Here is a 27,651-nt window from a genome sequence, read left to right as displayed (position 1 = left end):
CAGCTTTTGCAAAAACAAACAAAAAAGACGGTGAAGTGGGACTGCTTGTCCTGATCATTGTTTGATACACTGCTCTGGAAGTAGTTCTTGGAAATAGAATGTGATCCTTCTGCCCAGAACACTGAAGCCTTCTAGAAAGCCTTCCAGCATATTCCAGTGCTCTCTGACACAGCAACTAGCCAGAGTAACGTGGTAAGCTGCAAGAAGGTGTGTGAAGAGCCAAAAAGGCTATGATGCCTGCCTTGGAGCCAGTGACAGGTTAGCATACAATGACAGTGTTGCTGGACAAGCATTAGTGCTCATTTCACAGTTAACATGCTTAACTTCGTGTAATATCTGTCCTGGTAATTACTAACTCCTCCAAAATCTCTTGAAGGGAAGGGTGTTCTGTGCTGCTCGAGGATGAAGTTATGGAACCAGCTCTTCTGGATGGATCGAGTTTCCTTTATAGCTGTCAACGCTGTGGTTCTCCAACCTCAAAGTGCTTGATTCATGTCTACGATAGTGCTTTCTGTAGGCAGGTTGGGAGCTGTCAGATGTTTTTGTTTTGGACTTGCCAGCCTAATACAACACAAATCCACCAACCAACCAAAACCGAAAAAGACCCCAAATCAACCCCCTCTTCCCACAACTCGATGTATTGGACTTTACTTTCAAATTTTTGCTGGTGGGTGAAATATAAAGGGGATTGAACAGGACTGGAGATAAATCTTTTGTCCCTTCTGAGTTATATAAGCTGCAGGGATGCAGAAGACTGTTAACGAGATGTGGACTTTCAATGGATGTATTGTGTGTAAACTCTTGATAGTACTATCAACTTGTGATAGGGAGAATCTGCTTATTTAGGAATAGCTAATGATAAATGATCACACTACTTGTTTGTCTGGAAAATATCTTGACTTGAAGAGGCTTCTGTGTTGGCAAAATGGTCTTTCTGAAGTTCATGCTTTGAGGTCTGCTAAGGGTCTGATGATTTCCAGGTAGGAAAAGGTGGTTAATGTCTGGCTGCAATTCAGAGATGTTGCAGATGTTGCTTTGAATTATTTTACAGTTTACCTTAGCTTACAAACTTGATGCCTTAGTGCTATCACTGAAATACACACTTAAACAAAAGAATATAAGGCTGTTTTAAGTAACCAAGTTGAGCTTGTCTGGGGAATACATAGAAGCAGAGGTGGGTGTACTTTGCTACAATTCAAAAGTCTCTTCTTGGAGCTATTTAATGTTTTTATTAATAGAATTATTCCCTTTGTTTCTAAGCTGTGATGCCAAAGGCTTTCTTCACTGTCAAAATCTTTGTGCCTCACTGGGGCCTCCTATGTTTTCTGGCTCACAAAGGATGCTTTCTATTTGGGGCAAATCCTGCTTTGTAAACTTCTTTTCAAAAGAGGACTTCTTTAGTTTCTGAGAATACAAAAATGATAGCTGAAGGTGAAGTCTTTCTTCTTCTGAAATGGCAACCCGTACTCTATCAGTGTGGTTTGTGTAGCGTGATGTCCTGCTGACAGCTGCTCTTAAAGTTACTCCTTCCGTTTGTCAGATATGCTGGTGTAATTTTTTTGGCCTGCTTCGTCAACCAGACTGAGAGAGGGTGATGCTAGGACCCGTTTTGTACACCCACTTGGATAATGCTAGAGTGTGGCTTTAGCTACTTAAGGTTTACACTCCAGTTACTTCTTGTTCAAACCAAGCTCTCCACTAGCTTTAAGTATTCAAACCAATACATACATATTTTTAAAAAAGGTTCAGTGCCGCTGGCCTTTGAAGCAGCACAAACGTGATGATTGGAAGTGTCCCCTCTGATTTGCAAGAAAGTGAAATGCTATCAGAACTGTCTAAAGAGACAGCTTCTGGAAAAACTCCAGGGTCACCATGTTACCAATCTTTCAAGTCCCTGATAGTGACTTAAATGTCTCATTACATCCACAAAACAGGGTGTGTTAGAGTACTGTTCCTAAGTCTTGCTGAGAATGGGATCTGGGATGCAAAATCTGGCAGGAATGATTTGGTGCAGGTCCTGTGGGCAATGGCAGGGTCTGTGCCATGGATGAATACAACCGTGGTGGGCTCTGTGGTACCTCATGGCACGTAGTGCAAGAGAACGCTGCTCCTGGACTGCTCCTGAAGGAAGAATGGAGCCGTGTAATGTACCTGTGTACATTGTGTGACTGGAGATGGCTGCTTCATTCTCTTGGCAGAAGTAATGCTTGGAAACGTAGGCATGCCGAGCAGTCCAATGGACTGAAACTCAGGCTGATGTTCCCAGATGAGTAACTGTTAGGAAGATGCCTCAGTCAGGTTTGTGCACGTGGACTTCTCACAGAATATGGCAAACTATAAATCTGAGTTTTGAGGCAATTCTGTACACACAAACTGTTGCAGAAGCTCGGCAGGAAAACTGGGATCAGGCCAGTGGTGGAGTTTCTTTTTTGTCAGGGATGAACTTTGTTACTGTGGTACTTGGACAGGAGGAGAGACTAGGTTACACTTCTGTGTGGTCGTGCTTTTTAAAGGCCTCTAACCTAGTAATTCCTGATTTCCGGAAGTCAGATTAAAATACTGTTACTATTGTGATATATGTCTGTAGGGCTGCAATGTTTTGAGTTTATCATTCATCAGTAATGGTATCTGACCTGAGTTGTAGTTCTTTCAGCTACTGAAAGAATGGATCCTGAAGGGTTGACCTGAAGGACTAAAAGAGGAGCTCCTAATATTCTCAACTCTTTTTTGGAACAGTTGGTACTTACTCTTACTGGATCGTGCTTAATAATGTGTCATAGAAAAAGTATGAAGCCAGAAACTGCTTCAGTGCTTGTTTTTTATTAATCCCCAAAATGTTAGGCCTTACATGTGCAAACAAGCTTTTTTTTCCCTTCATGCAGTGAACAGGCGCTCTGAAGACGGTGTTGTATTTGAGAACTGAAACAGGTGTAATGAGTTGGAATTAGAAAAGAATTTAGTCTTCTGCTGGTGTAATTGCTGGGGTAATATATTAGATCAGTGGTCCTGTTTGTATATACTGGCTACCAAAGCTGACAGAAAACATTGTTTTTTTCACAATTATAGATGACCACCTTCCTATACATGGCTCCAAAGAGGCCAAAAAACCTACTTCATCTATTTTTTCCCAGATGAGAGAAAAGGCCTGTAGGTTTTTAATGCAAGCTATGCTTAAGAAGCCTTAAATGGGTTTTGATGCTGTAAAACCAGTTTTCTTTTGTGATTTGTTACAACTTGGGGAATGCTGAAATCTGAAATGTAGACTATGTGCCAGGTTTGAAAATGGACAGGGCTGTTGATCTTGTCTGCACACATGCATTCCTAACAATGTCATCAAGCCCAGCTTGAGTTTTCACTTCACAAAAATGTCTAGTGTCCTAATCTCTGACTTACTAATGTACTGTAACCTGTCAATTTGCAGGTAAGCATTATGAGGAGGAGGAAGAGGAGGATGCCCTACCTGACTCAGATGCCCTGCCAGACTCGGATGACGAGGTGGATTTGGAGAAGCCACGCCCCATCCAGATTGTTCTTGCTCATGAAGATGACCATAACTTTGAATTAGATGAAGAAGCGTTGGAAAAAATCTTGCTTCAGGAGCACATCAAAGATCTTAACATAGTAGTTGTGTCTGTAGCTGGAGCTTTCCGCAAAGGAAAATCTTTTCTGCTGGACTTCATGCTTAGATACATGTATAACAGGGTGAGTAACTTGAACTTCTCCCTGCAGGAACAAAATAGTTTTAGTTGTTCACCTTTGTATTTGTTGACTTGAGCACAAATAGCAGGTCAATTTCCTTTTTTTTCTTACAGCAGCTGGCTTCCTCTCCCTCTCTCTAAGCATACTACTACTCTGTGAAGAAATGTACTTAAGTGACAATTGTATAACATACATTTGCTGCAGCTATGAAGTAAAAAGTAAATTTTTGGTGTCCTGATAAGTGGATTTGAGAAGAACTTGAATAAGGACAGCTTTCAAGGAGAGCCTTTTAGTTGAGGGTTGTGTAAGGCCTTATCCAGGTGGCGGCTTGGAAGGATCTTGCTTCGACTTGGCATCCTGCAGTCAAGTTGTAGTGTTAGCTTACCGATTGCTGTAAAAAGAATCTTGTCAGGTAGCTCCTGGAGGACTAATTCTGTTTACTGAGATACTGAAATACGACAAAAGGAGAAAGTCTCCTATTTCCTGCTTGGAATGTGTCTCTGAACATAGTCCAAGAATTTCTTAGATCCTTTTAAGTCATGGTTTAATGAATGGCTCATCTGAAATTTAATTCCTGCTTAGTCTGTAGCTTTTGGCTGCTGTAGTTTTCTCTCTACTATACTTTGAATTATTGGCTGTTATGGAGAAGATGGCATAGGACTTCCTGTGATTGTACGCATCTTCCTGTCATGGGTTGTGCTGCGTTTCTTTTAATCTGCACAGTGAATGTTAACAGTTCAGTATTTTACTGTTTTTGCAACTCTTAACAGGAATCAATTCTGTTCCTTTGGTCATGGTTGTTTGGAGTTGGAATTCATGGTAGCAGAAATTAAGCATGATTGCATCTATTTTGCTTTTGAGCTAGCTGGCTTGAGGAGAAATCAAGATGAACCCTGCAGTTACAGGAAATATGGGAATATTGTAAAGAAGCCGCTGGTAGTTGGCAGATGAAGACTTCCTTTCTCTCACTCCAAGTAGTGCTTGCTATTGAATTCTTCTCACTGGTTTGCCAAGAACTCTGTAAGAAAGACACTGAGGATGTTGGTAGGAGGAATACAGAGTAGCAAGCTGGTGCTCCCAACTTCTTGAGATTAGGGAGAAATAAACATTTCATTGATATGGCTATTCAGTGGATCACCTTTTGTGTGTATAAATCCTCTGTAATGTCCTGTTTATATTACAGCAAAAACAAAACCAAACAAAAACTTCTGAGAAGTATAGCAATTTGAGCTAAACGGGTACTAGGTAGAGCAGTGCTAGTTCTTTCCAAAAATAGGCTTGGTCTTTAAGCAAGCACTGACTTACAGATTGCAAAATGAAACAAGTTCAGAGAGCAAAACGGATTGGGACACTTTCAGCCTTGTTTAATATTGTGCCTCTGTTCATTGCACTGTACAGTCACATTTCGCAGTTCTCTGTACGTCCTTCAAAATACTATTTGTTTCACTATCCGAGGAAGAAGACAAGCTCGGCTATCTAGCGTAACAACATCATTTGCCTAAAAGGCTCTACTTCTGCTTCTTGCTCTCCATCTGCTGCTTGTGGCCAGGCGTTTGTGTTCTCAAGCTACAGTGCTTTCAGGCCCTTGGCTGAGTTGATCGTACTTGCTGATGCCTCAGAGACGCTGTACTTTGCTGAATTGTTTTCCTGCCAGCTCAGTGACATGAACTGGCTTGGGGAAAGTGTGACAAACATCAGAGCCACTGTAAACTGAGTGATAGGAGTTAAGCATGAGAGAAGATGAGTGCAACACTTCTTTTGAGCCCTGCCGGATTTTTTTTCAAGTTGAATGGTGTCCTCTATGTTTATGCAAGTTTGAATACAGGAGGGGAGGCATTGGTTTTGTATTTTTTAAGTCTGATCTCTTTTCTTCAGGCTTAATTCAAGTATGTATTTATTCTGTACTAAATGTTGGCCCTTACATAAAATACCAATACATCTATGTTCATATCATAACACTGATCAAGCAATTCTGGGCTATCTTGTCCTGTTGATGTTAAAGTCTTTGGTGAAAAACATGCCAGGATATGTCAGAATCCTGTTTTCTTGTCTTAACCTCAAAAACTAGGGGTCACGTGAAAAGTTACTGTTCTTGTGCCAGTTGAAGTCAAAAGCAGGATTTTGAAATGGCTGAAGCTGGTCAGTTTTCAAGCACTGATAATTAGTGTTAAGATTCATTATTTGAAATGGGACAGAATAATCTGCCACAAAATAGCAACAGTTACGTGTTCAAGGAAGCTGCTGCAAGGATCCTGTGATCTCTGTGTTGTGAACCTTATTAAGAGTTAGATGCGGAGACACTAGTAAATTTAGATTTGAAAGCTTTTTCTTACAGGGGTGTGACCCTTCTAGATGCACTGCATATTGATGGCACTATGCAAATAAAGCTGCGTTGGTCACTTTATTAATATGGAATACTTAAAGGGGCTATGATACAGAATTAGAGTGCAACTTAAAGCTTGATTTCCTTTAGGAACAAAGCCTTCTGTTTCACGTCTCCCATCTCTTGAATGTCTTTTAAGCCAACTTAATGGATGGATTTTAAAACACTGAGTACCCTGGGAAGGAAAGAGTGTAACAGGCTAGGAATACTTCAGTGTGATGCAAAGCTCAGAGTCAGAGACAGGCTTAACTGTGTAATCCACAGAATGAAGCAGCTTGAGCTGAACTTGTGCTTATTAAGACACCGAAGTTTCCTGTGACATGCATCACACATGGAAATAAATGTGATAATTTGCAGTGATTATTGAGGTACTTGATTTAATTAGTTTTGGTCTGAGCTCCTTCAAGTAAGAGTAATACATTTCTGGACTAAATTTGGGAAAAAGTATTCTTCCGAAAGTATTCTTCCTCTTGTATGAATTAAGAATGGATCATATTGTTGAATACTTTAACAGTTTCTTCTGAAAAAGTGAAAAACAGTCCACTACCATATGCTTGTGAGATCTGATTCATCATTGCAGAACTCTATCTTGGAGTGTTCTGAAGCCCAAAGCAGTCTTGGAGCTTCAATTTCTGCAGTGGTCAATGGATAAGTAAACATCTCTTTGGATGATCTAAACACCAAAACCAACAACAAACAACCCCCCCCCCCCCCCCCCCCTCCAAAAAAAACCACGAAACTGCTTCAAGGGAACATTGTTCAGGATGTGCTTATTTTCAATGGTGTGCGTAAAACAGAAAAACTACCTGTAGGTAGCCGTGCTTCTCTTCACTTGGATGCCTATGCCCATCTTTTGTATTTTGTATTTGCTCATCTTATTTTTCACCTCTGCTGTGTTTCATCCAAGTAGCAAAGCAGAATGGTGTGCACTTAGTCTGGGAGAATGCTGATGCAGAACTGCTTAATTGACTTTCTCCCCTTAGCATAGGCTTGCTCTGCAGGAAGTAGTGATGCTGGGCATGAAGAGTGGATGCAGTTATCATTCCTCCCCCCTTCCATTTTGGAAATAAGCAGTTTCACTTATTCACAGTAAGTATTTCTATTCTCTGCAGCCCCTGGGTGCCACACACTGCTCTCCAAGATACGAAGAGGTCTGTTTTCAGCTCTTCTGAAAACTTCCAATGTTGAGTTAGCAAGTTAGATATTACAGCCTAGTGCATGGGGAAGTCTCCTCTTTGACCTTCTTTTAAAGCACACTTTCCTGGCTGATCATCTTCTGTGGGTGGTCAGGGGCAAATTCTTTAAGAGTGTTTCTGTTCCTGTGTTGGAGTGCTGTGCTCTAGCCTGTAAAATAAAGGCTTTTCCCTAAGCCCCCTCTTTACTTTTGTCCATCTACCACTTCTCTCTTCTAGGATTTCAGTGTATGTGTGTATATAGACACATCACAGTGAAAGTTCCTCAGAGTGCCTGTTCATGTTCCTTACTTCCACAGCACATAAACTGCATTTCTTGGTTATATCTGTTCATATAGTGTCTGGGATCTTCTGCGTGAGCCTCTGTGTGAGTCCTCCATGAGGACTGAAGTGGCTCTGTGTGAGCCACTGCCTGTCCTTGAGGACTGAAGACCTTGTTCCAGTACTGCTGGCTGGAACTGTTAGCTGCAGGCTGTACTTGGCTCTGACAGCCTTTCCCAAAGTGGGTGACTTGCCCATAAACTTGTAACGTGTACGGTGTGCTGACTAATGTGTACCAAACTCTCAACTTGATCTTCTTCCTTGAATCCTAATCACTTAGAAAAAGTATTTTGTCTGTGACTGAAGTACAGATTATGGATTGTCTGGTCCTTGCCTATTCTCTTTGGCTTCTGCAGGCTGGCAGTGTGAGTCCTGTGCTGGTCTCTGTTAGTGTGGGGGCTTACATGCTTGCTTAGTTTCAGCAGTTGACCCATTTGTGAGAGGGAAGGGATTAAGTCAATATTAGCTTTTTGTTCCCTGTGGAGTTTTAACTACAAAACCAACTAAATAATAAATAAACTTCATATAAATAAATAAACTTAAACTTCTTCACGGTGAGGGTGATGAAGCACTGGGACAGGCTGCCCAGGGAGGTTGTGGAGTCACCTTCTCTGCAGATATTCAAGGCCTGCCTGGACGCCTACCTGTGCAATTTGCTTTAGGGAAGGCAGGAGGCTTTGGCAGGAGGGTTGGACCCAATGATCTCTCGAGGTCCCTTCCAACCCCTACAATTCTGATTCTGTGAAATTATGCTCCTTACACTGTTTTGAAGAGAAGTGCAGGGGTCACATGGAGTAGAAACGATGGACAAAACTGAGCTGTTTTCCCTGAGTGCTTGAGACATGAATGCTGTTCACATGTGCTCTTCAGAGGCTAAAGAGTTGTGCAGCTACTGAAATACAGTAGACTCCAACACCAAACTTCCCTGTGGCTCATCAACAACATACAGCAGAGCAGCATGGTGCTTTTAATACTTCATGTAGTGTTGTCAATTAGCTTGGAGGAAAATGAGGGAATGCCATGGAAGTCTGTGAAAACATAGCATAGAAAATCTCCTCCTTGGTATTTAGTAAGTTTTTCTTCTTGTTTTGTAGACTTCTCCTTGCTGGATAGGTGGAAACACTGAGCCTTTAACTGGGTTTACATGGAGAGGTGGATGTGAACGGGAAACCACTGGCATTCAGATTTGGAGCGAAGTGTTTGTAATTGATAAACCCAATGGAACAAAGGTAAGTGCTTGATTTAAATAGGCGTATGTGGTGATTTTTTACCATTGGGTGAATAGCTTTAATGCCATGGTTTTAATGGAAGCAGTTTAAAGATGCTTTCCTGTGCGTTCAGTAGCTATGTAATATGTTTGGAAACCTTATATCAGTGCAGGTGTGAGTCTTCCTCCTGATTTAAAAGACTCAGTCTCCAACAATAGTCCCATTCTGAGATTATTTTGGCAAAGTCTACTTTGTCTAGGCTTTTGGGTGGGTTTTCCTGTGGATGTTTTAGAACTGCGTTGGCTATAAATACCATGTATAGACAAATGTTGTGATAAGAACAGTTCTAACAAACACTGTTGGTTTTGGGATTGAGTATGTGCTCTAGCTTGTAATTTTGTTCTAGTGAAATGCAGCACGTGGCTGTAAGTATTACAAACAGTTTTAGTGTCTTTAAGCTGGTCCTTCTATGTAGTTTAACAGGTAGTCCCCAAAAAGAAAAAGCACGTCTAACAGTGGGGTAAATAGCACAAACGCTATGCTTATCAAAACTTATTACACCTTTTAACTCTAAGTCAATATAACTGCATAGTTTGGTTTTGGGTGTTTGTTTTCATTCTGTAACAACTTCTAATGTTGTCAGTAAACATTTGCTCTATAATACCAGTGCTGTATTCTCAGCTATTTGTGTTCTCCTGAACCGTAAGCTCTTGATTATTTGATGTTCATAGCCTTTGCATTGCTGAGGTGAAAAGGGAACATCTGGTGGTTAATATGGGACACCTGATCTTAACCAGCTAGGGGTTTAGAGATGTGCAGAAGGTTTTATCAAATTTTATACCTAACCAAACAGTTCTCTGGCTAAAAACCAGCAGTTAAGTTGTGAGGATCTGTTTGTGCTTTTGAGAAAATAAAATCACTCATTTGTTCATGCTTATCAGTTATCCCTAACTGAAAGAGAAGGGAATTGTATTAGATTCCAAAGATGTCAATTGGACAGATAAATTTATATCATGAAGAGCACTTCATTGCTGTGTCATTCTAGCAGATGGTCAGTGTCGTTGCTTTTTTGGAAATAATTATTTAAGACACATTTTAAAGCAATCCAGTATAGCTTATTAGAGCTGAGACTGAAGTTCTTCCAGTAAGAGCTACCTTCTACTCTGCTGCATGCCTTCATTGAGCTGAGGGATGCATATTCCTGTGGGAGAGGGTAACTAGTGTAGCAAGGCCAACGACATAAGGCTGATATGGCTTTGTATTGCAACTTACTAATCTGTAGATGTGCATAAATGTGTGTGCAGGGACCTGGCTGAGGTTTAATAAATAGGTATGGAAGCAGAGAGATGCTCTACTTAAAGCAGAATTTAACCCAATGACCTGGAGTTTGAAAGTGTAACAATTTGGTTAACTATTGCTGCTCTTCAAAAATCTCTAGGTTGCTGTACTACTCATGGATACCCAAGGTGCCTTTGATAGCCAATCCACTATCAAAGACTGTGCAACGGTTTTTGCTCTGAGCACCATGACGAGTTCTGTCCAGGTGAGAATACCTGTGCTGACAAACAATGACAGCTATAGGAACCCTCTTGCCCAAGTATGCAAAGAGTCTCTCTCTAGCCATGCTTAGAAAGTTCGCCTGCATATTTTCCTCCAGCTATTACTGAAGATTTCGTATTTTATGTCCCAGTTTCAGTGTTACACAGGTAAGTTTCTCTCTGGAATCAAGGTCATTCAAGGCCAAGCTGCATTGAATTGTTGACTGAACTGGGGAATTCCAAACAAAAATTTGAAAGTAGCAACTGCTTCTATACTAATGTAGTACAGAAGCTTTAGGACTTTAGATCACACAACTCAGGGTGAAACTACACTGATCTGTTAAATGTACATCTGCTGCTACGGTTAAATTTCTGACAATTCTGTTGTGCTGTGCCTAGAACTACTTTTAGGCTTTTGTCTTAATGTGCCAGAAGTAAGCAGGTTTTTAAGGGATGTCAAGTGACCTTGTTCAGACGTACTCCTTTTAACTTTTGATGTTTTAGTATGTAGAACACTGCCTCTGCCTTGTCCCTGTCCCCCTGCCCCCATTGTTCCTGTGGTTAGGACAAGTTGTGGATTATTGATACATCTTTGAATTGACTGCTGTTCAGTATTGGCTGAACTTACTGAAGCAGTTGTGATGAGCACCCTGGTGAAAGCTCGCCTTCTCCAGGAAGATTTGGAAGCAAAAAACTAGTGAACTAACTGCTCAGCTGTTTTTGTGTCAGAGGCGATACTGCTAGATCACTGAGTCCTGGAGCATTTAGATTTGAGGATGACAGATGGGTATGCCCTTCTCAGTCCTCCCCTCTCACACCCATGTGATGATTTGAAGCATCCAGCATTCTTAGTGGATTTCTTTATGGCTTGATTCCTTGGAAAGATGATCTGGGAAGGATTAGGGTGGTCGGCAGTGATTTTTTGTCCCTACTGCTTGGTACAGGGAGTGACTTTTTTGAGATGCATTCTTTGATACTGTTCTAGAGGCTGGCTTTCAGGTAGTTAGATATTACTGAAGGTGGTAGAAAATACCCAAGATGTCTAACAAAGGCTGCACGAAGGTAATGGTTTCAAGTTACATTTTAATTCCTTTACTGTTTCTTACAGGTATACAACTTGTCCCAGAATATTCAGGAAGATGACCTTCAACACTTGCAGGTAAGAATATGCTGAATTTATATTAAGCTGTTTCTGAACTAACTGTCTGGAAATCATTCTTGATTTTACTACTAATGTAATTGTGATTTGAGAGCAGCTTCCTACTTTATATAAAACATGAAAGCTGACGTGATACTAAAACTGGTTCTGCCTATTAAAACGTTATTTGCATCAACTCCATAATGCTGTGATGCTTCCTCTGTGCCAGTGTAGACGTAAAATAGCATAAGCTCCTAGTTTGGTGAAATCCTAACTTTCTAAAGTTTGGCCTGTACATGAAGTCTGGTCTCTACATAAAAGCAGGGAGAAGAATATCTTCCACTCAGAAACCTTCTATAGTTTTTCATCTGAAAAACTTCTCTACAGTCTCATTTTTGCCTAGAAACAAAAGGAGGTAAGAGTTGTCCTCTCACTACTGTGGAGTTTTCATCCTCTAATGGAACATTGTGATCAAAGGCCACTGAATTCTGGCTTCATATGAATGGTGTAAGAGCCTTATCTCCTTAAGTTAAAATCTGTAGCTTCAAAGGTTAGCTTGTGTATTAACAAATACCTGCCTGTGCTCAGACCATGACCTCGTCACAGCTTAAAACTGTTTTACATGTCTTCTGATCAAAAGGACTTCTGTCTTGTTCAGTGCTGCAAAAGACTGGCTGCCAACATGGAAAGTAGAAATACAGAAACTCAACATAATCTTGTGATGCTGTTCTCAGTTAACAGAATTACTGTATCAGTTAACAGAAACAGTATTGCTGGACCAAAACCAAACAAAACCCACAGGAAAAACAAACACCAAAAAAAAAGGTTTAGTAAATTATTTGAAAGCTAGAGCTTGCTGATCACTCTGGTCCTTTGACAGTCTCAGTGCAGTCTGAATAGTGTTCCCTTTCTTTTACAGGAGATGAGGTTTCAGGGAAGAAAGGGAGGAGAAGGGCAATAAATATAAGTAAATGCCTGTGTCCCCTGCCCATTGAAGATGGGGACAAGGAATCATGGGCTGAGGGAAGGAGATGTTATTCGAAAATACTCTTTGGCTGCATTTTTTTTTGTGTAGGAAGGAGTGGAGCGGTGTGGTAATTTAGGATCTCAGAAACAAGCCACTCCTGTGGGTGCTTGACCTCTTCAGAGCTTGTTTATGCTCAGGGTGACAAGGGCTTGGAAGTTCATTTGTGTCAAATTAGTCTTGTAAGTTTTCAGATACTTTTGTGACTGACACAGGGGAAATGGTCCTTTCAGCCACAGACTTTTTTTCTGAGGTGTCTGAGGAATTAGCTTTAATGCAAAAGAACAGTTGCCTTGTTCTAGAGGGCTTCCTTCGTCTCACTCCATGGTTATAAAGGGGCTAGTGAGGTATCCTTACCTGACAGTGTTAAACTTGTCTGAAACAGCCAGCATGTGATTTTTTGTTCTCATGGGTTTGCTGGCCCACTTAATCCAGTGAGGAAGAATGCTGCTTTTAGCATTAAAGATGGTGAAAGCAAGCAAGCAAAAACAGCTAGTGCTTTTCTATGCTGAAAAGAAAGAACAATTATGGGTTAAGGTCACAGGCTGAAGCAGAGATCTGGGAAGCTGCTGAACTTGGCTAGAGCTGAGGTACTAGGCATTCAAATGCTAGCCAAGTTCCTCGAGATTTCCGGGAATATTTTTTTTGTGGGAAGTAAGGGGGCAAGTGTTAGACAGGCGTACCTCCTTAGCCTAGGTGACGAGTGTTGGAAACTGCCTGGCTGAGAGGCACAGTCAGCTGTCCTCTGAGAATAGCCCATAGGCCACCCACTTAGAGCCAAGGTGTAGTGACAGTTTTGGAGTGGCAATGTGAAACCAGTGGAAATTGTCTCCTCCCTGAATTTTACTGAAGATTGGTGTACTCGTTCTTGAGCTGCACTGACCATTCTGGATCCATAATACAACTTAAAATTGAATGCATTGTTTTCTAGTGACACAAAGGATTGTTACAGTAGAAAACTGTTTTCAGTTTGTCACCCTTACACTCTTCTTTCTCTCAGTTGTTTACAGAATATGGAAGACTAGCTATGGAAGAAATATACCAAAAGCCGTTTCAGGTAACTATGCGTGTTACATTTTTCTAAGCAATTGAACATGTAGAAAATTATCTCAGGATAATTTACAAAGAGAACTTGGGCTGAAGTCAGTCTATTCTTTAGAAGACTGGTTTTCCTTCCCTGTCACCATGTTTCTTGGCAAAAACAGTGGAAGAATGCTGAAGATGATTATATTTTAGGCAAGTACAGCTTTGTACCTGGAGTTTAAGCATAAAGTAAGTGTCAAGGGATGCACTGACCTTAAGGAGAAACAAATTTCATGTTTCCTTCCTACTCATTTCTTCTTGAGGTGTGGTTGGTCTTTGCTGTTGTATGGTTCTGAATATAGGTCATACAACCTTGAAGAAATTGAGGGACATTGCATTTTCATTATTTGAAGCATTAATGGCTTCAGTATTTAAATTTTCCAAAATTGCTAGCATCTCCTGACTATTTCCTAGGCTAGAGGAGTGTTTGAGGCTTCTTCCACTAAGCGGAGACAAGGACTGAGACCTCTCCAAACCTGAATTATCAGATGATCCTTCTTAACCTATAATGCTACCAGCAGTGAGTCTTTAAGACTCTTGTGTCTCTAGAATATTCAGCCTGCAAATGTGAGTCCCTTATGTTCTTGTGATTGGCCCAGGCAAGATGTTGTCTTCATTGACCACCTCATCTCGTAAGATTAATGTCAAAGTTTGTTCTCTATCTTCAGCTGACAGGAGGAAACAACCATGTAATCCTTCTGGGGTAGTAAAAGGCAAACCCATGGAACAGGGAAGCTCTCTTTTTGAGATGCTGAAGTACTTCCTTTCAGATAAGGAGCGAGTTGTGGTTGTGCATATATAGGTGTATGTCTTCTCTTAAATTAGCAGCCACTTGCACCATAAAACTACAAGGCCGCTTAATTTAGAATAGACAAGTTTAGAATCTTTTAAAACTTCAAATAACCATGTATGATAGTGCATCATTCCTAAGGTCTAGAAAACCATTCATCATTGTCGTTCTTCCTTTTACAGACACTAATGTTCTTAATTAGAGATTGGAGTTACCCGTATGAACATGCATATGGTTTGGAAGGAGGAAAAAAGTTCCTAGAGAAAAGATTGCAGGTACGTTATTTCTAGTAGTCCTACTCTGATCTAACTTAAGTGACACCTCATTGTTAAGATAGTGATGCACAGTGATCTAGCTCTTAAAATTTGTGGTGTTCCACTTATGCAGGGTTCTTGGCTTTACAACTCTGCGTTTTTAACATCTTTAGGTTCAGAAATAAGTCTAAACACAGTTGGGCCCGTACTGCTTTTAAGCTGGTATTTAAACTTGAGGTACTGCAAATCTGTATTAGCTGCTTTTACACCTTTTTTTTTATCAGGTAAAGCAAAACCAACACGAAGAGTTACAGAATGTAAGGAAGCATATTCACTCCTGTTTCAGTAACCTTGGCTGTTTCCTGTTGCCCCACCCTGGTCTTAAAGTTGCAACAAATCCAAATTTCGATGGGAGGTTGAATGGTAGGAAGCTTTCCATTGTGTTTCTTGATTCAGATCGCTGAATTCATTTTCTTTTTATCATGGAAGTTAAGCACTGAAATAGTTGGCCATTGAAATGCTTGATGAGAAAAGTGTAGGGCTAAAAGGTGAAATGATAGAATCTAGAAATGCGTATTGTATGTTCTTGGTTTAAAGGTAAAATGGAATGGATATCTTTATCTGGATGTTGATTGTAATCTTGATTAACTTGAGACATCCCTAAAGGTCATATAATAGGGATTCTAAAGAAAAATAAAGGTTTCAGAGGTGAGCGTTCATAAAATGTAGACTTTACTTTCTTGTTATTGAAAGGCTTTTCAGTAGGAACTCTCAAAAGCAAAGGTCAAAAACTAGAATGACTATAAAATAGCTGTAGGCTTCTGCCACTGCAAATTGAGAAGCAGTTAGGATTCTTCCAATTACTGCTTTTCCCCCAACAGAGGGAATATATCAGAATGGCAAAGGCTGAAAACAAGATTTTTGCACTAGTAGTTCTCCCACTGACAAGTTCTGTGGGACGGATCTGTGGGTTTGTGTAAGATGTTGGTGTACTAGGGAAAACACACTTCGAGTACTACTGAAGCTATAGTATGTATTTAAGCTTTTAAATATTTTTAAAATGCAGTTAAGACTTGCAATGGTATTTTGAGGGGTTATGGGTTATCAGTGTTCCTTTGGGAAACATAAGACTGAATACTGACCACTGTTTTCTGAAATGGATTGAATTTTACTAGATATAGATGAGGATTTTAAGAAAGAACTGCGGAATTTGGTACCATTACTGCTTGCCCCTGAAAACTTGGTAGAAAAAGAGATTAGTGGATCCAAGGTGACCTGTAGAGATCTTGTAGAATACTTCAAGGTAAGCAAACTTATGCTAATTATTTTTGTTAATGGCTTAAAAGAAAGTATTCTAATTTTAGGGCATGTTCTTTCAGAGACGATAAAAGTATCTAGGCTGACATTCACTGATCAGCTCACTTATGTTCATTTCATTACTGTTTCCAGAACTGGCACACAGCTTCTTAACAGACTACCATTGGCAAAATAGTGCTCTGTTTTCATTTGTAAATTAGCTAAAAATACTTCAAGCTCTAATAGAGACTTTTATACTGTTTTGAAATTCTGGTTTCTTTTTTTTTAAGAGGTTCTTGTATACAGATAGTAAATCAGCTCTTAAGCTTCTAGGTATGCAGTAAAAACTTCAGATATTTTTTTTCTTCCCCTCCAGATTTTTTTAACTTGTTTAAAAAGCATCTTCATTACACTTGTATGTGTAACAACATTTTATGCTATAAAATATTTGTAGATACCTGCAGCTGTTAAACTCCTGAGCTGTTTTGGTATCATGGTGACACCAGCAGTAACATGATAACATAATCCCTACATCACCCGGATTTGGTCTGATGTGTAGCCTTTTTTTTTTTTTGAACTGGAATGGCTTAAACAGTTGGCTCTGTATGAGAAAGTAGCATTCCTCAAGGCATTAATTTTGCATTGCTACTTTTGAGCATGCATGTTGAAGGCAGGACAGAGCTGATGTTATGAAAGTAGTTATGCAAGGGGTGAATCTGAGACCAGAACTCTAACGCTTATAAAAGGTTACTTTATTTTGCAAATGAAAGACGTGATGTGGGATGCGGAAGTCGTGGCTGCTCTGACTGGGATAAAATCATGTCTGGAGCTCATATGCTCAGTCTCTGTATTTACATGGCTGTATATCACTTCTTGTTCCATTTTCTTCTGTAGTAAGACTCGATCCCATATGGTGCAGGGAGTGCACGTTCAACAGCAGTTTGGAAAGGAGTGCACCCTAAAACTGAGTGTGACGTCTCAGCTATTGAAAAGCTGCCTGATTGACGTTGCAGTAGCCAGTCTGGGATCTGCTAAGCAGGGTGCTGTGGGAACTCAGTAGTTGCATAACTGAAGAGAACTGCTCCCTTGTGACTGTGGATCTAAAGCTGAGATCGTGAAGCCTGAGTTGGAAACTGGAGGGTTTATACTCAGAGGAAATAGCTACAGAGGCAAGGAGGGTGTCCTGGGAGCAAAGTCCTGTATAACTGTTTTTGTAGGTTGTCCTACCACCTAGAGCAGAAGGTACGTAGGGACCCTGATGACCTTGTTCTCTTCTCCTTTAGGGAGAAAATCTTCAGGACAGAGGCTTGTAGACAAGCTGGGGGGAGAGCAGTAACAGCATGGAGAAAAATAACTGCCAGCCTCTATGGGGCTGTTCATGGCATGGCTTTGTTGGTTTAATCTGTCCCAAGAACTGTGCTCTATGGCATGGGCCATCTTGTGGGCTGGAGGAGATATATGAAGGATGTTCTTCTCCAGCCTTGTGAAATCACGGTGAAAGCAAGCACCCGAGGATTGGGGAACAGAGGGACAGCCTTCCTACTTGGCTTCCAGTGGTATTTTGGCAGTTCAGCACTGTACGCATTCCAAGGGAATTCCAAGGGAACAAGGCATGGGGAAATAAATTATGGTTTGGGGCTGTTTGGACAGACCTCTTGCTAGAAAGTCTGTGCAAGTTAGTTGTCTTCATGGATTTGGAAGAGGGCTCCCTGTCTAGCAAAGACCTAATGCATTTGAGGGAGCAGAAGCCTGTTGCCAAACCAGTCACTTTTTGAGATAGTGGCTGTGTCTCCTCAAGGTACTCCGCAACTTTGACAGGTCCCAGCCTTAAGTGCCCAGACCTTATTTATGGAAGGCATGGGAACTTGTATTTTGAAGTGGAACAAAGTCTAAAAGTAAAAACATGCACAGACCACTCTCAGTGGCTTATTGGTGCTTGCACAGAAAGAAAACCTGTCAGCAGCTGTTGAAAAAGAACCACTTTGATAGAGGGACGAACTACTTATTTTAATACTGATAAAAGCACGTTAATTGAAATGCTTTGTTAAAGTATTGCTCCAGTTTACTAAAACTGGTGATTAATAGGGACTTCATGTTAGGCTTTGAGAAAGTAAAGGAGTTAAAGCACGGGGGAAATGGGTGAATGCCAGACCTCTATGTGTGGAGAAACTTGCTTCACTGAATACTTACCATTATTACAAAGTAATGACTTACGAGCTCTGTGTTATCCCTTTTCTCTCCCTCACCTCAATCCTAAATGCTTAGGAAAAAGAAACCTCTTTTTTATTTATTCCATTTAGGCTTACATTAAAATCTATCAAGGAGAGGAGCTACCTCATCCGAAGTCTATGCTGCAGGTATTTTCTTTTCTTTCAAATAACCTGATAGAAAATGTGTATTTCATAAGTCCTGTGGAGTTGAAGGTCATGAATGCTGGGAGTCTGCAGCTCCCACGCAAAGCTGTAGCTCTTGAAGGAGCTGTGTGCTTTGAAAGCACATTGAACTGTGTAGCCTGGGCACACATTTCTTTCCTCAGTCCCATCTACCAAATGGAGCTGGGGGTATAACTGATTGCTTTATTCTTAAGTGCTTCAATTTCAAGCATGTTTCCTCTAACTTGCTCTTTTGTCCATATCTTTCAGACTTTATTCACAGGGCTTTTAGTATCAGATGCAGCAAACAGAAAGGAGAAAGCTTAAAGTCATGCAGCTAATATCACTGTCTCAGTGTTGGGCTCCTTGATCACATGTGGGTTGTTAGGTTGGATAACTGTGCAGAGTTAAGGCCTGTATCTTCTTTACATCTTCTCTGGATCAACCCAGAAATCAGCTTTAAAATGATCTGAACACAAACTGATTATGTAAAGCTCTGTGTTGAATCCTTAAATTGTTTGAAGAGTTTTCATCCAACTGTGGACTCCAGGGCTAGTTTTAACCATTTCATATCTACAAAAGTTTTTAAAATTAAGATTCCTGTGTCACTTCATTAAGATAAGAAGGACAAATAAACACCCAGAACAGAGTCAATGAACCAATTCTTTAGATGTTGGCAGGAGGGATGGTTGAGAAAACTTTTCAGTGAAACAAAGGCTGCTATCATTTCTTCTAATTAAGATGCCATAGATGTGGCTGTGAGATACAGCAGATGCCATCTTGCAGGATGAGCTAGAATAACTGTCCTTGACACAACACAGGTTGAAAGTAGTCTCAAGTCCTTACAAATCTTGACACCAAAACTGCACATAATGCAGGAATATTGGCTTGCTTCTGTCTTCACAGGTAGTGACGTATCAGGATTAACATTTAGTAGTTCAGAGATCCTTGCTTGTTTTTTAACAGTAGAACATTCAGAAGAGATTGCTCATGATGACAAGCCTGCACAAGCACATGGGATTTTGTCTGCAGCTGTACTAGAAAGCTGAAAAAAACCTTTCTTCTAGTCACTCTGTTTTAGTATATATCATTAACCTTCTCTTGTTCATGTGGGGCATTTTCTTGGCAATCGCAGTCCGTGGTGGTAGTGGGGTATGTTGGGCAGTGTAACTGCATGTTTGTAACTTGCTGGTGATGCCGCAGTGATGCGTGGTGCTCAATGTTTTCCAGGCAACAGCTGAGGCGAACAATCTTGCTGCTGTGGCAGGAGCAAAAGACTTGTACAGTAAAGGCATGGAGCAGGTATGATAACACAACTTTCTAACTGTCTACATGGGAATACGGGCCTTCAGTTCTAGTGTTATGTTTGGTGTTGGCTGTTAGCATATTGACGGGGAAAAGTAGCTTAGGGTCCAGGACTTGTGTTTTCTGTGCCCTGCGCTGAAGTTAGATGTCTGATGCAGCAAATCCAGGATTCTTTGCGATGGGAATTGGTGGGGAGGTGTGGGAATGGAAGTTTAATATACCACCTGCTAATTCCTTCTGCTGCTCTTAAAAATCCTATAATGTGAAATGTGCAGACAGGTGAGATGTGTGGTGGGTCAGTGTGGACCCAGGGGTAGAGTTCTAGGATGGTTTCACACTTTTGAATAGCGGTTATTCATTAGCTGTCAAATGTGTGGATTAAGATCATCCCCTTTTAAAAAAACAAACCTTTAATCCAAAACCTATCTTGTCTGGAAAAAAAGTACGCAGTTTCCTACTTGCTTCTTCCCTTAGGGTGGTGTAAGTCACTGCCATCAAGCTAAATGTCTGGATGGACTTCATACTTCAACTTCATGGTGTTAGCAACGTTTTATCATGGCAAATTCTGGAAACAGTTGCATGTCTTGCAAAGCTTAACAAGACTATACTTATTTAGAAACTCTACAACAGGACCAGTGTTTTTAAATGTGTGATCACATGGGTGATAACATGCTGCAGAGTTCCCCATTAACTGGGCTAATTCTGGTCTTAATCACTGAAGTGGCTTTCAGTTTTGAAGTTAGATTAGCACCTAATGCTAGTGGCAGGCTAGCCAGCTTCAGTTGTTAGCAGGCTGACTTGAGAGTGCTGGCGAAGAGGGATTCCTTCCTTTGTTTCCATTTTTTGGAAAATCTCTTGAAATAACTAATGGGTTGCTTATATTAAAAAAAAAAAAAGCCAAATCTTTTCCTATGCTGACTCTTTACTGGCTGTTGATACTGTACTCACAAGGCTTCTTACTCGGGGTGAGGAATAAACAGAAAAAGATGTACTCTCAAACAGACTTCGTTTCCCTAGTAATTTTCCCCAGTATTGTGTATATCTTTGTGTCACTGTAGAGTGTAGTGTAGATAAAAATACAAATGTCTTAAATCAACTTTTATCCAGATGTCTCAATGTTCTCAATGTGACACGACTTTGAAAGTTCTGTTTTAGGAACAGCACTTAAGACTGGATTATATATGGATATTTCTTACTGTACTGACCGAGTTCTACTCGTGAACAAAAGCCCTCTTCTGCTGAGTGTGCATAAACAAAATACTGTTCCCCTGATGACCTTAAATGTAAGGAACAACAGGTGCAGGTGCACAGAGCATGAGAACAGTGGTAGTATTTGTATGGCAAGCGGTGGCCTTGATACATCAGGAGCTCCTAGTGTTTCAGTACTCTGGGCAATGTGCAAAAACAGTTTTGGAGGTGGAGAGACCTGTTTTCTGGGGAGTTTTGCCAGGTACAGAGAACTGTAATAAGGAAAAAAAAATCAGGCAGGTGCCTGTTAAACTTGATCAAGGGGCAGGAGATGGGGTGACGGTGTCAGGATCCTGTTGCTTTGAAGAAGCTACTTAGTGAAGCCATGCATCTTGTGAGATAGAAAGGGTATGCTGTACTCTAAGAAAGTGATCTGTTCTGTGCCCTGCTGAAGGGAAAGCAGCAGGAGGAGGTTAAAGGTGTGCTCAAGACACAAGATGACAAGCACTGCCTTGTGGCAGGAGAGAAAAGGCTGTAATGTGACATCATATGGAAAGAATCTTCAGTCTTTAGACATAAACCCTTACAGTCCGACTCAGAGTTGGAGCTGATCTGAGCAGTTTGGACCTTTGGCCTAGGTAATCACCAAGCATAGTCCGTAAGAGGTCAGACATCAGTGTTACAGAGAAGTCGTCATTGGAGTCTAACCATTTTCATACTCATGCTGATTTAGGGAGAGGAAGACGGTGGGTGTCCACGTCACAGGTATCTGAGTCCATGGTCTCTTCCCTTCAGCAGAAACATTCTCTCACAAGTTGATCTGAATCAAGCCTAGAGGACAGTCTAGGGAAGAACAGGCTAAAGATGTCAGCAGCTAGTTCTTGTTTATTCATATCACCTGGTAAGTTCCCTGGGACCTGCGAGTGGCAGCAATAAGCAGGAAGTTGCTGAGTGTGCAAAATCTACTTCACTGGTGTCCAAGTTGAGCAGTGAACCTCTCACTGAGGTGGGTGACGTGGTGTGAAAAGCTGAGGGGAGGGCTTCAGAGTGCTATCTAACCTTCCTCAGGCCAAGCTTTGTCTGCCTTCTGGCGTTCCTTATTTCACCTTTTCATAACAGGAAAAATATGTTGTGGCTGATGTCCTCTCCTGGGCTTGCCCAAAGGGAAGGACTGAAAGTATTAGTTCTGTCATATGCTATGGCTTTGTATATGAGCAGACAGATAAGGCTCTTGCTGGGCCATGATGAACAGAACCTTTGGCTGCTTCGCTTGGGATGGGACTCCAGACCTTAGAGAGCCAAGAAAGGTGCAGGAGGTAGTCTGCTGGCTTGAGAGGTGGGCAGGTTTGTTTTTAGTACAGTGCAAGATATTTGGGATGCGCTGACACCACCTCTGATTGTTCCTACAGATTTGTGGAGGAGATAAGCCTTACATTGCCCCAGCGGACCTTGAGCGGAAGCACCAGGATTACAGAGAGTCGGCTGTCAGGCAGTTCTGCTCGGTGAAGAAGATGGGAGGGGAGGAGTTCTGTCGCCGCTACCAGGAGCAACTCGAGACGGAGATTGACGAGATCTATGCAAACTTTGTGAAGCACAACGATGGCAAAAACATCTTTTACGCTGCTCGTACCCCTGCCACTCTATTTGCAGTCATGTTTGCCATGTATATAACCTCAGGACTGACTGGGTTCCTTGGTATGAACTCCATAGCTACCCTGTGTAATCTCGTGCTGGGGATAGCTCTTATATCCTTTTGTACTTGGGCATACGTTAAGTACTCTGGGGAATTCAGAGAAGTTGGAACAGCCATTGATCAGATCGCTGAAGCTATATGGGAACAGGTTGGTATTTGTTTTCATGACAAATGTTTCCTTGAGCAAACATATCGAATAGTTTCTGCTCAGTGTTGTGAGTAAAAAAAGCTGGTCTAGACTGAAGGGAGAATACTAGTTCTGCTGTAGGGAAAATCAGGTCAGAAGTATGACCACTGCAGTGTTGCCCCACACAAGGAACGTTAAAGCAGGAATGTTATTTAAATATGTATGTATGTGTTACATAACGGCTTTACTAGGTGCTTGGATGGTAAGAGTGGAGGGACTTTTTAAAAATCTTACTGCTTTTTGGAGCAGAGAATTCCGCTTTTAAAGGTAAGTTTAAAGCGGCAAACTTGCACTATGGATGTGGTGTGTAAAATATTCCAAGAAATGTGGAAGGTAAAAACAGTGCCCTCCCTCACCTCACCTGATGGTGTGACACTGGAGGACTAATTAGACCTCAAGGAAAACTGGCTGATGAGTAACCAGACTAATGTGCAGTAACTACTACAAGAGGATGTACAGCAGGTTCCTTCCTCCAGGAAGACTTGTGTAGTCTGTGACCCTTCCGGTAGCACAGTTGGTGCAGCTGCTGTTACAAGAAATACATGCCAGACAGACTAATCCCTGAAAGAACAAGAAGACTTGAGTGTGAGAGAACCAAAGGCCTCTGTACAAAGATTTTGCCTGAATCCAGTTGATGTAGCTGTCCTAGTACAGCCAGTGCGGAGAACTTCTGACCAACTCTTCTGAGTAGCTTTTCATTTTTTTCACTAAAATAGGTTCTACAAGGCATAAGCAAATAACTAACTGGAGATTTCTATACTATTGCATTCTTCTACATCTGAAAAGTGACGGTGTTCCAGGCGAATTGTGGGCAGTGGTACACTAAACCTGTCTATGAATGGCTGTGTAAGGTTCTGAATTGCCACGTAGAGTAACTGGAGAGAAAAAGTGGATTTCATAATAAGAAATTGAGCGTCAGGTACTAAATTTTGAGTTGCAGCCCTTGACTAGTGGATAAAATTGAGGCTCTTCTTTACCACTGTAGCTTCCCGCTTTGCAGCTCGGGGTTGAAGAGCACTGCAAGAAAAGTGGAAGGTGTCAGCTGGATGCGTAGTGCTCACTGGGATAGCACTACTGCCGTAAGATACCTGGAGCATGTAGGGTTTCATTTGATTTCTGGCCTTCCCTGAGAAGGAGGAGAACTTGGTTTATGGCATCAAGAGCTTGCTTCTTATGGGCCAGAGGAAGGTGGTTTCCAAAAGAGCTTGCTGATGGTATTGTTACAGTTGCACAACACTGATAATGGGCAAAGCAGCTACAGATTCTGGTCCAAGTCTCTTGTATTGTTGTTCTTGCTATTGATTTTTCTTTCTTTTCCCTCCATGCTTCAGAGGAATCCCAGGAAGGTAAGAAGCTACTGGCGATCTCCCCTTTTTCTGAACTTAATAGACTTTTTAGGCTGCTTTCTAAGAGCCAGTTTCCCTAACAGCTCAATTCATGTTTTAGGTGTTTTCCAAACTCTTTGAAGTCCTTAGATGCCGAACGATTCGCCGTGCTCTTACATCAGTGCCGCGACAGCGACTCTCATCCAACAATAACAAGAAGAAAAACTAGCCAGTATTTTTAACTTTCTTTCTGTATCTGAAGTGTTCACACTTAAACATATAGGACAATAAGCTGGACCGTCTGGGCCGGTCTGCATAAATGCTGTAACCATACCAGACTGATGCTGCATATAGGGTATGGAATTGCACATCCATCTTCTAGGAACTATAAAGTGGTTTGAATTCAGAGAAATACTGCTGTATAGGAGGGATATCACTTGTGTTTATAGCATGTGGCTGATTTAACCTCATTACTATAGCAGCAAAACTCGTCTTTCAGTTCATGCCAGTTTGTTTCAGACTTCAGCATTGAGTTTTTTTCATTATTTCAAGTCTCATCTTTTTGTATGCGTTTATATTTTCTTTTCCTTGGTTACCTCATTTTTTTGTTTCTTTGCACGTTTCTCATTTCACAGGTGTTGAAGCCCATGAGTGATAATTTGGTGGAGGATCATATGAGACAGTCTGTTAAAAACTCTATCAAAGCAGGCCTGACCGAGCAGGTGTCTCACCATGCCAGACTAAAGACAGACTGACAGTTCATCTCCTCTTCAACTCTGCCCTCTCATCTTAGACATGCTTGCTGTACCATGAGAACTCAATAAAAAAAAATAAAAAATAAACCAAAGTTTACAATCAACTGTAGAAGTAGTTTAGTGTGACTGGCTTCACAGATTGCTGCCATCACCTGGGGAGAGTAAGTTTGTCAGTGCTCTGCTTCTGAGACAAACTGGTGCCATGGAGACCGCTGGGGTGGGAGGGAGGGGTGCGTGTTTTTAAGTATAGTCCTGGTGAACTGTGCATGTGTGCGTTTTGGGGAGTGTGTGGGGGAGGCGTTTTTCCCCCGGTGTTTGAGTTGATGCAGTTTCTGGCTTACAGTGGGGAGCCTGTCCTCTGCAGGAGGTAATTTCAGGGAAGTAGCAATCAGACCCGCCTAAAGGGTGCTGTCACCAGATGTACCTAGCTCTGCGACATCCCCCTGCCACCTCTAAGGCAGGAGTTTTTCTGTGTATCGAGTTGGTGAAGCCGTTAGAGCCACTCCGTTGCAGTATGTATCTTGCTTTACTGCCTTTTGTACCAGTGTTACACAAATGCATGTATTGGTTCCTCACACCGCGGATGGCAGAAATACCTGGTAAGGGAGGCGGTGGGTCAGAGCATACGGTGTCTTGCCTTGAACTTGCAGACCTGGTCCTGAGGGAGGTGCATATCAGAACTGAGCTGTCTTTTTCTGCAGTTTAGCCTTCATGTATATAATATTGCCATTAATTCTACTGGGGGAGAAATTCCATCCAAAAACGTTGCCTACAGCTACCAAGCAATGAGTTAGGATTGTCTGTACAGTGTGTTTAGTTTTTATTTTTTAAGAAATCACAGATAGGGCATGTATATGAAATATAAATATATAAATACGATTTTGTATCAAAGTTTTGTAGTTTATGGCAAAACCTGGTTCTGTGGTAGCTAAGTGCAGTCCCTGTAAAGGAATGTTTGTGGCTCATGTAAATGTGTGAATGCATCAACAATTTGAAGTTTTTTGATATATTTGTGATATTTACCTGCCTTGAGCACTGCAATCTCTCACCCCCTTGGGAAAATCAGTGGGAATGTTTGTTGTGAAACTCTTGTCCTCTGTTGCATTTTAAAGTTATTTCCTGTAATTTATTTTCAGTACATGATTAAAATCAGTTGTGTATATATGAAATTAAATTCGTGCTTATTTTTAAAAGATGTTTAAGTATGTATTCTACTACATAAACTATGTCAAATACTTATCCTGACAATTATGTAAACAAATTGTCTATTGTACTTCATAGCTTTCTATTGAAGCTGATGTTTCTCTCATGCTTGTCTCTGAAAGATGACATTTGTCTAGCTCATATCCCCCCCCGTTTAGGAAAACTTTCTGCTCTTCTGAAGCACGCTTCTTGACTTGTGGAGTTCTGTCAGCTTCTGCCCTCCGACAATTGTATCATTCTGAAATCTTGTTACAGGATCTGTTTTCACTCTTGACTAAGCATCTACTAAGGTGTTCTCAGATGTGTGGAGTACAAGGGCAGCTAAAGAGTTAACTGCTGTAGTTTCAGCTGGAAATGACTGTGTGCAATAGCTTGTATTTCATTTTTTTCTTCATTCCTAAGTAGTAAAAATTTCCATCAATGTTTGAGCTTCATCAGGCTCCCTTCTCATCGGGGGGGAAACCATCTGTGTAGAACTAAAGCAATTGCACTGTGACTTTTGTACCCTAAGGAGCTTCTAGGGAGTGGTGGTTGTTACCTGTTTTCCAGAGATTAGGGCTCAGCTCCAGGTGAATGATGCTGAAGATGAGGTAGGAATGTTGCATTTTATGGTATCTTTAAAACTGTACAGATTAAATACTGTTATTTAAACAATCTAATGCTTTGGTGCTGAATCTCTTTTTCCTTGTTAGTCTAAAGACCGAGGAGTCGTGTAGGTGCCTTGGAGTGCCGTGCTTGCCCTGTACCTTCCTGGAGAATGCAAGAAGTTTGTCAGCTGTGAGGTGGTGCTGTGCCCTGCGGTGATGGTGAGAGCAGAACCCTGCCCAGGGGGTGAGGCTGGAATACTTGATCCAGGCTCTACCCTGTTAGCATCAGAGGACTGATGGTATAAGGGAGTGGGGTAGGGGAGAATTCTGAACCCTGTGTCAGGAAGCTATGAAACGAATGCTTGAGGGCACAGAGAACAGTAGGGAGAATTGTCATCCTTCCCCCGCTGCCCCAAGTTCCCATTTTGAAGGATTATATTACTTATTAATGTTAGGGGACTTGTCTGCACACATGCATACACAGCACAGGATTCTCCTGCTGTTGTGGCCAGAGAGATGTGAAACCTATCGTGGTGTTAACAGTAGGGGCTCACTTCAGAGTGAGGGAGCTTAGTGGTGCGGGGAAGGGGACCTGAAGACTGCAGAACTTGCTGTGAGATGTTCGTGGGAGGAACCAAAGCCAGGAAGAAAGATCAAAGCGATTTTGGGGAGGAACAAGTGTGGGAAATAGAAGGTCAAGGGCATAAAAGGTACTGGTTGTGTGTCAACAGGTTCCTGGTGAGTGTGCTTGTCTGTCCTGGGTCTGCATGTGATTGCTGCCTTCTGACCTGTTCTCTCCTCTATTTCTTACCCCAATCTGCTTCCTGGGTGAGGAGACACCTGAGTGCCAACTGGTGTGGGACCTCGGGTCATGGGGGCTGTGTGGGGAGATGGGAGTAAATGGCAAGCAAGTGCCAGCAGCCGTAAAGCCAGGGCGTGCCTTAGTGTAGAATATGGGTCCAGATCAGCCAGCAGGTAGGTAAGTAAGTGGCCTGGGAGCCAGCTAGTGAAGCAGCCTGCAGTCCAGGCTGGATGCACTTACAGTTCTGTTAGGCAACCAGGGAGCAGAGCTCCTCTTAGAGGGACTGGAAGGTCCTTGGGAGGTGCAG

The 27,651-nt window shown here is 41.6% G+C and overlaps 1 protein-coding gene across 6 annotated transcripts in view; it reads left to right on the top strand.

Annotated features, from left to right (window-relative positions):
* The window catches only part of ATL2 (atlastin GTPase 2), a 42,227-nt gene extending 15,613 nt beyond the window's left edge, over positions 1-26,614 (top strand). For 4 of the 6 annotated variants that reach the window (XM_035322921.1, XM_035322919.1, XM_035322920.1 and 1 more), the window contains 13 exons: positions 3,422-3,702; positions 8,691-8,825; positions 10,243-10,347; positions 11,451-11,501; positions 13,505-13,561; positions 14,560-14,652; positions 14,916-15,054; positions 15,807-15,934; positions 18,228-18,284; positions 19,530-19,601; positions 22,202-22,633; positions 24,004-24,018; positions 24,633-26,614. In XM_035322921.1, coding sequence (XP_035178812.1) covers positions 3,422-3,702; positions 8,691-8,825; positions 10,243-10,347; positions 11,451-11,501; positions 13,505-13,561; positions 14,560-14,652; positions 14,916-15,054; positions 15,807-15,934; positions 18,228-18,284; positions 19,530-19,601; positions 22,202-22,633; positions 24,004-24,018; positions 24,633-24,752 — 1,685 coding nt within the window. In that variant the 3' untranslated portion in view covers positions 24,753-26,614. Of the gene's footprint in view, positions 1-3,421; positions 3,703-8,690; positions 8,826-10,242; positions 10,348-11,450; positions 11,502-13,504; positions 13,562-14,559; positions 14,653-14,915; positions 15,055-15,806; positions 15,935-18,227; positions 18,285-19,529; positions 19,602-22,201; positions 22,634-24,003; positions 24,019-24,118 lie in introns of all 6 variants that reach the window. The other 2 variants (XM_035322917.1, XM_035322918.1) reach the window with 2 other exon arrangements.
* Positions 26,615-27,651: the final 1,037 nt, after the last annotated feature.

Source organism: Oxyura jamaicensis, chromosome 3 (assembly GCF_011077185.1).
Source record: "Oxyura jamaicensis isolate SHBP4307 breed ruddy duck chromosome 3, BPBGC_Ojam_1.0, whole genome shotgun sequence".
NCBI lineage: Eukaryota > Metazoa > Chordata > Aves > Anseriformes > Anatidae > Oxyura > Oxyura jamaicensis.
The sequence above is the reverse complement of the archived record's forward strand: the minus strand, read 5'-3'. Positions and strand labels throughout refer to the sequence as shown.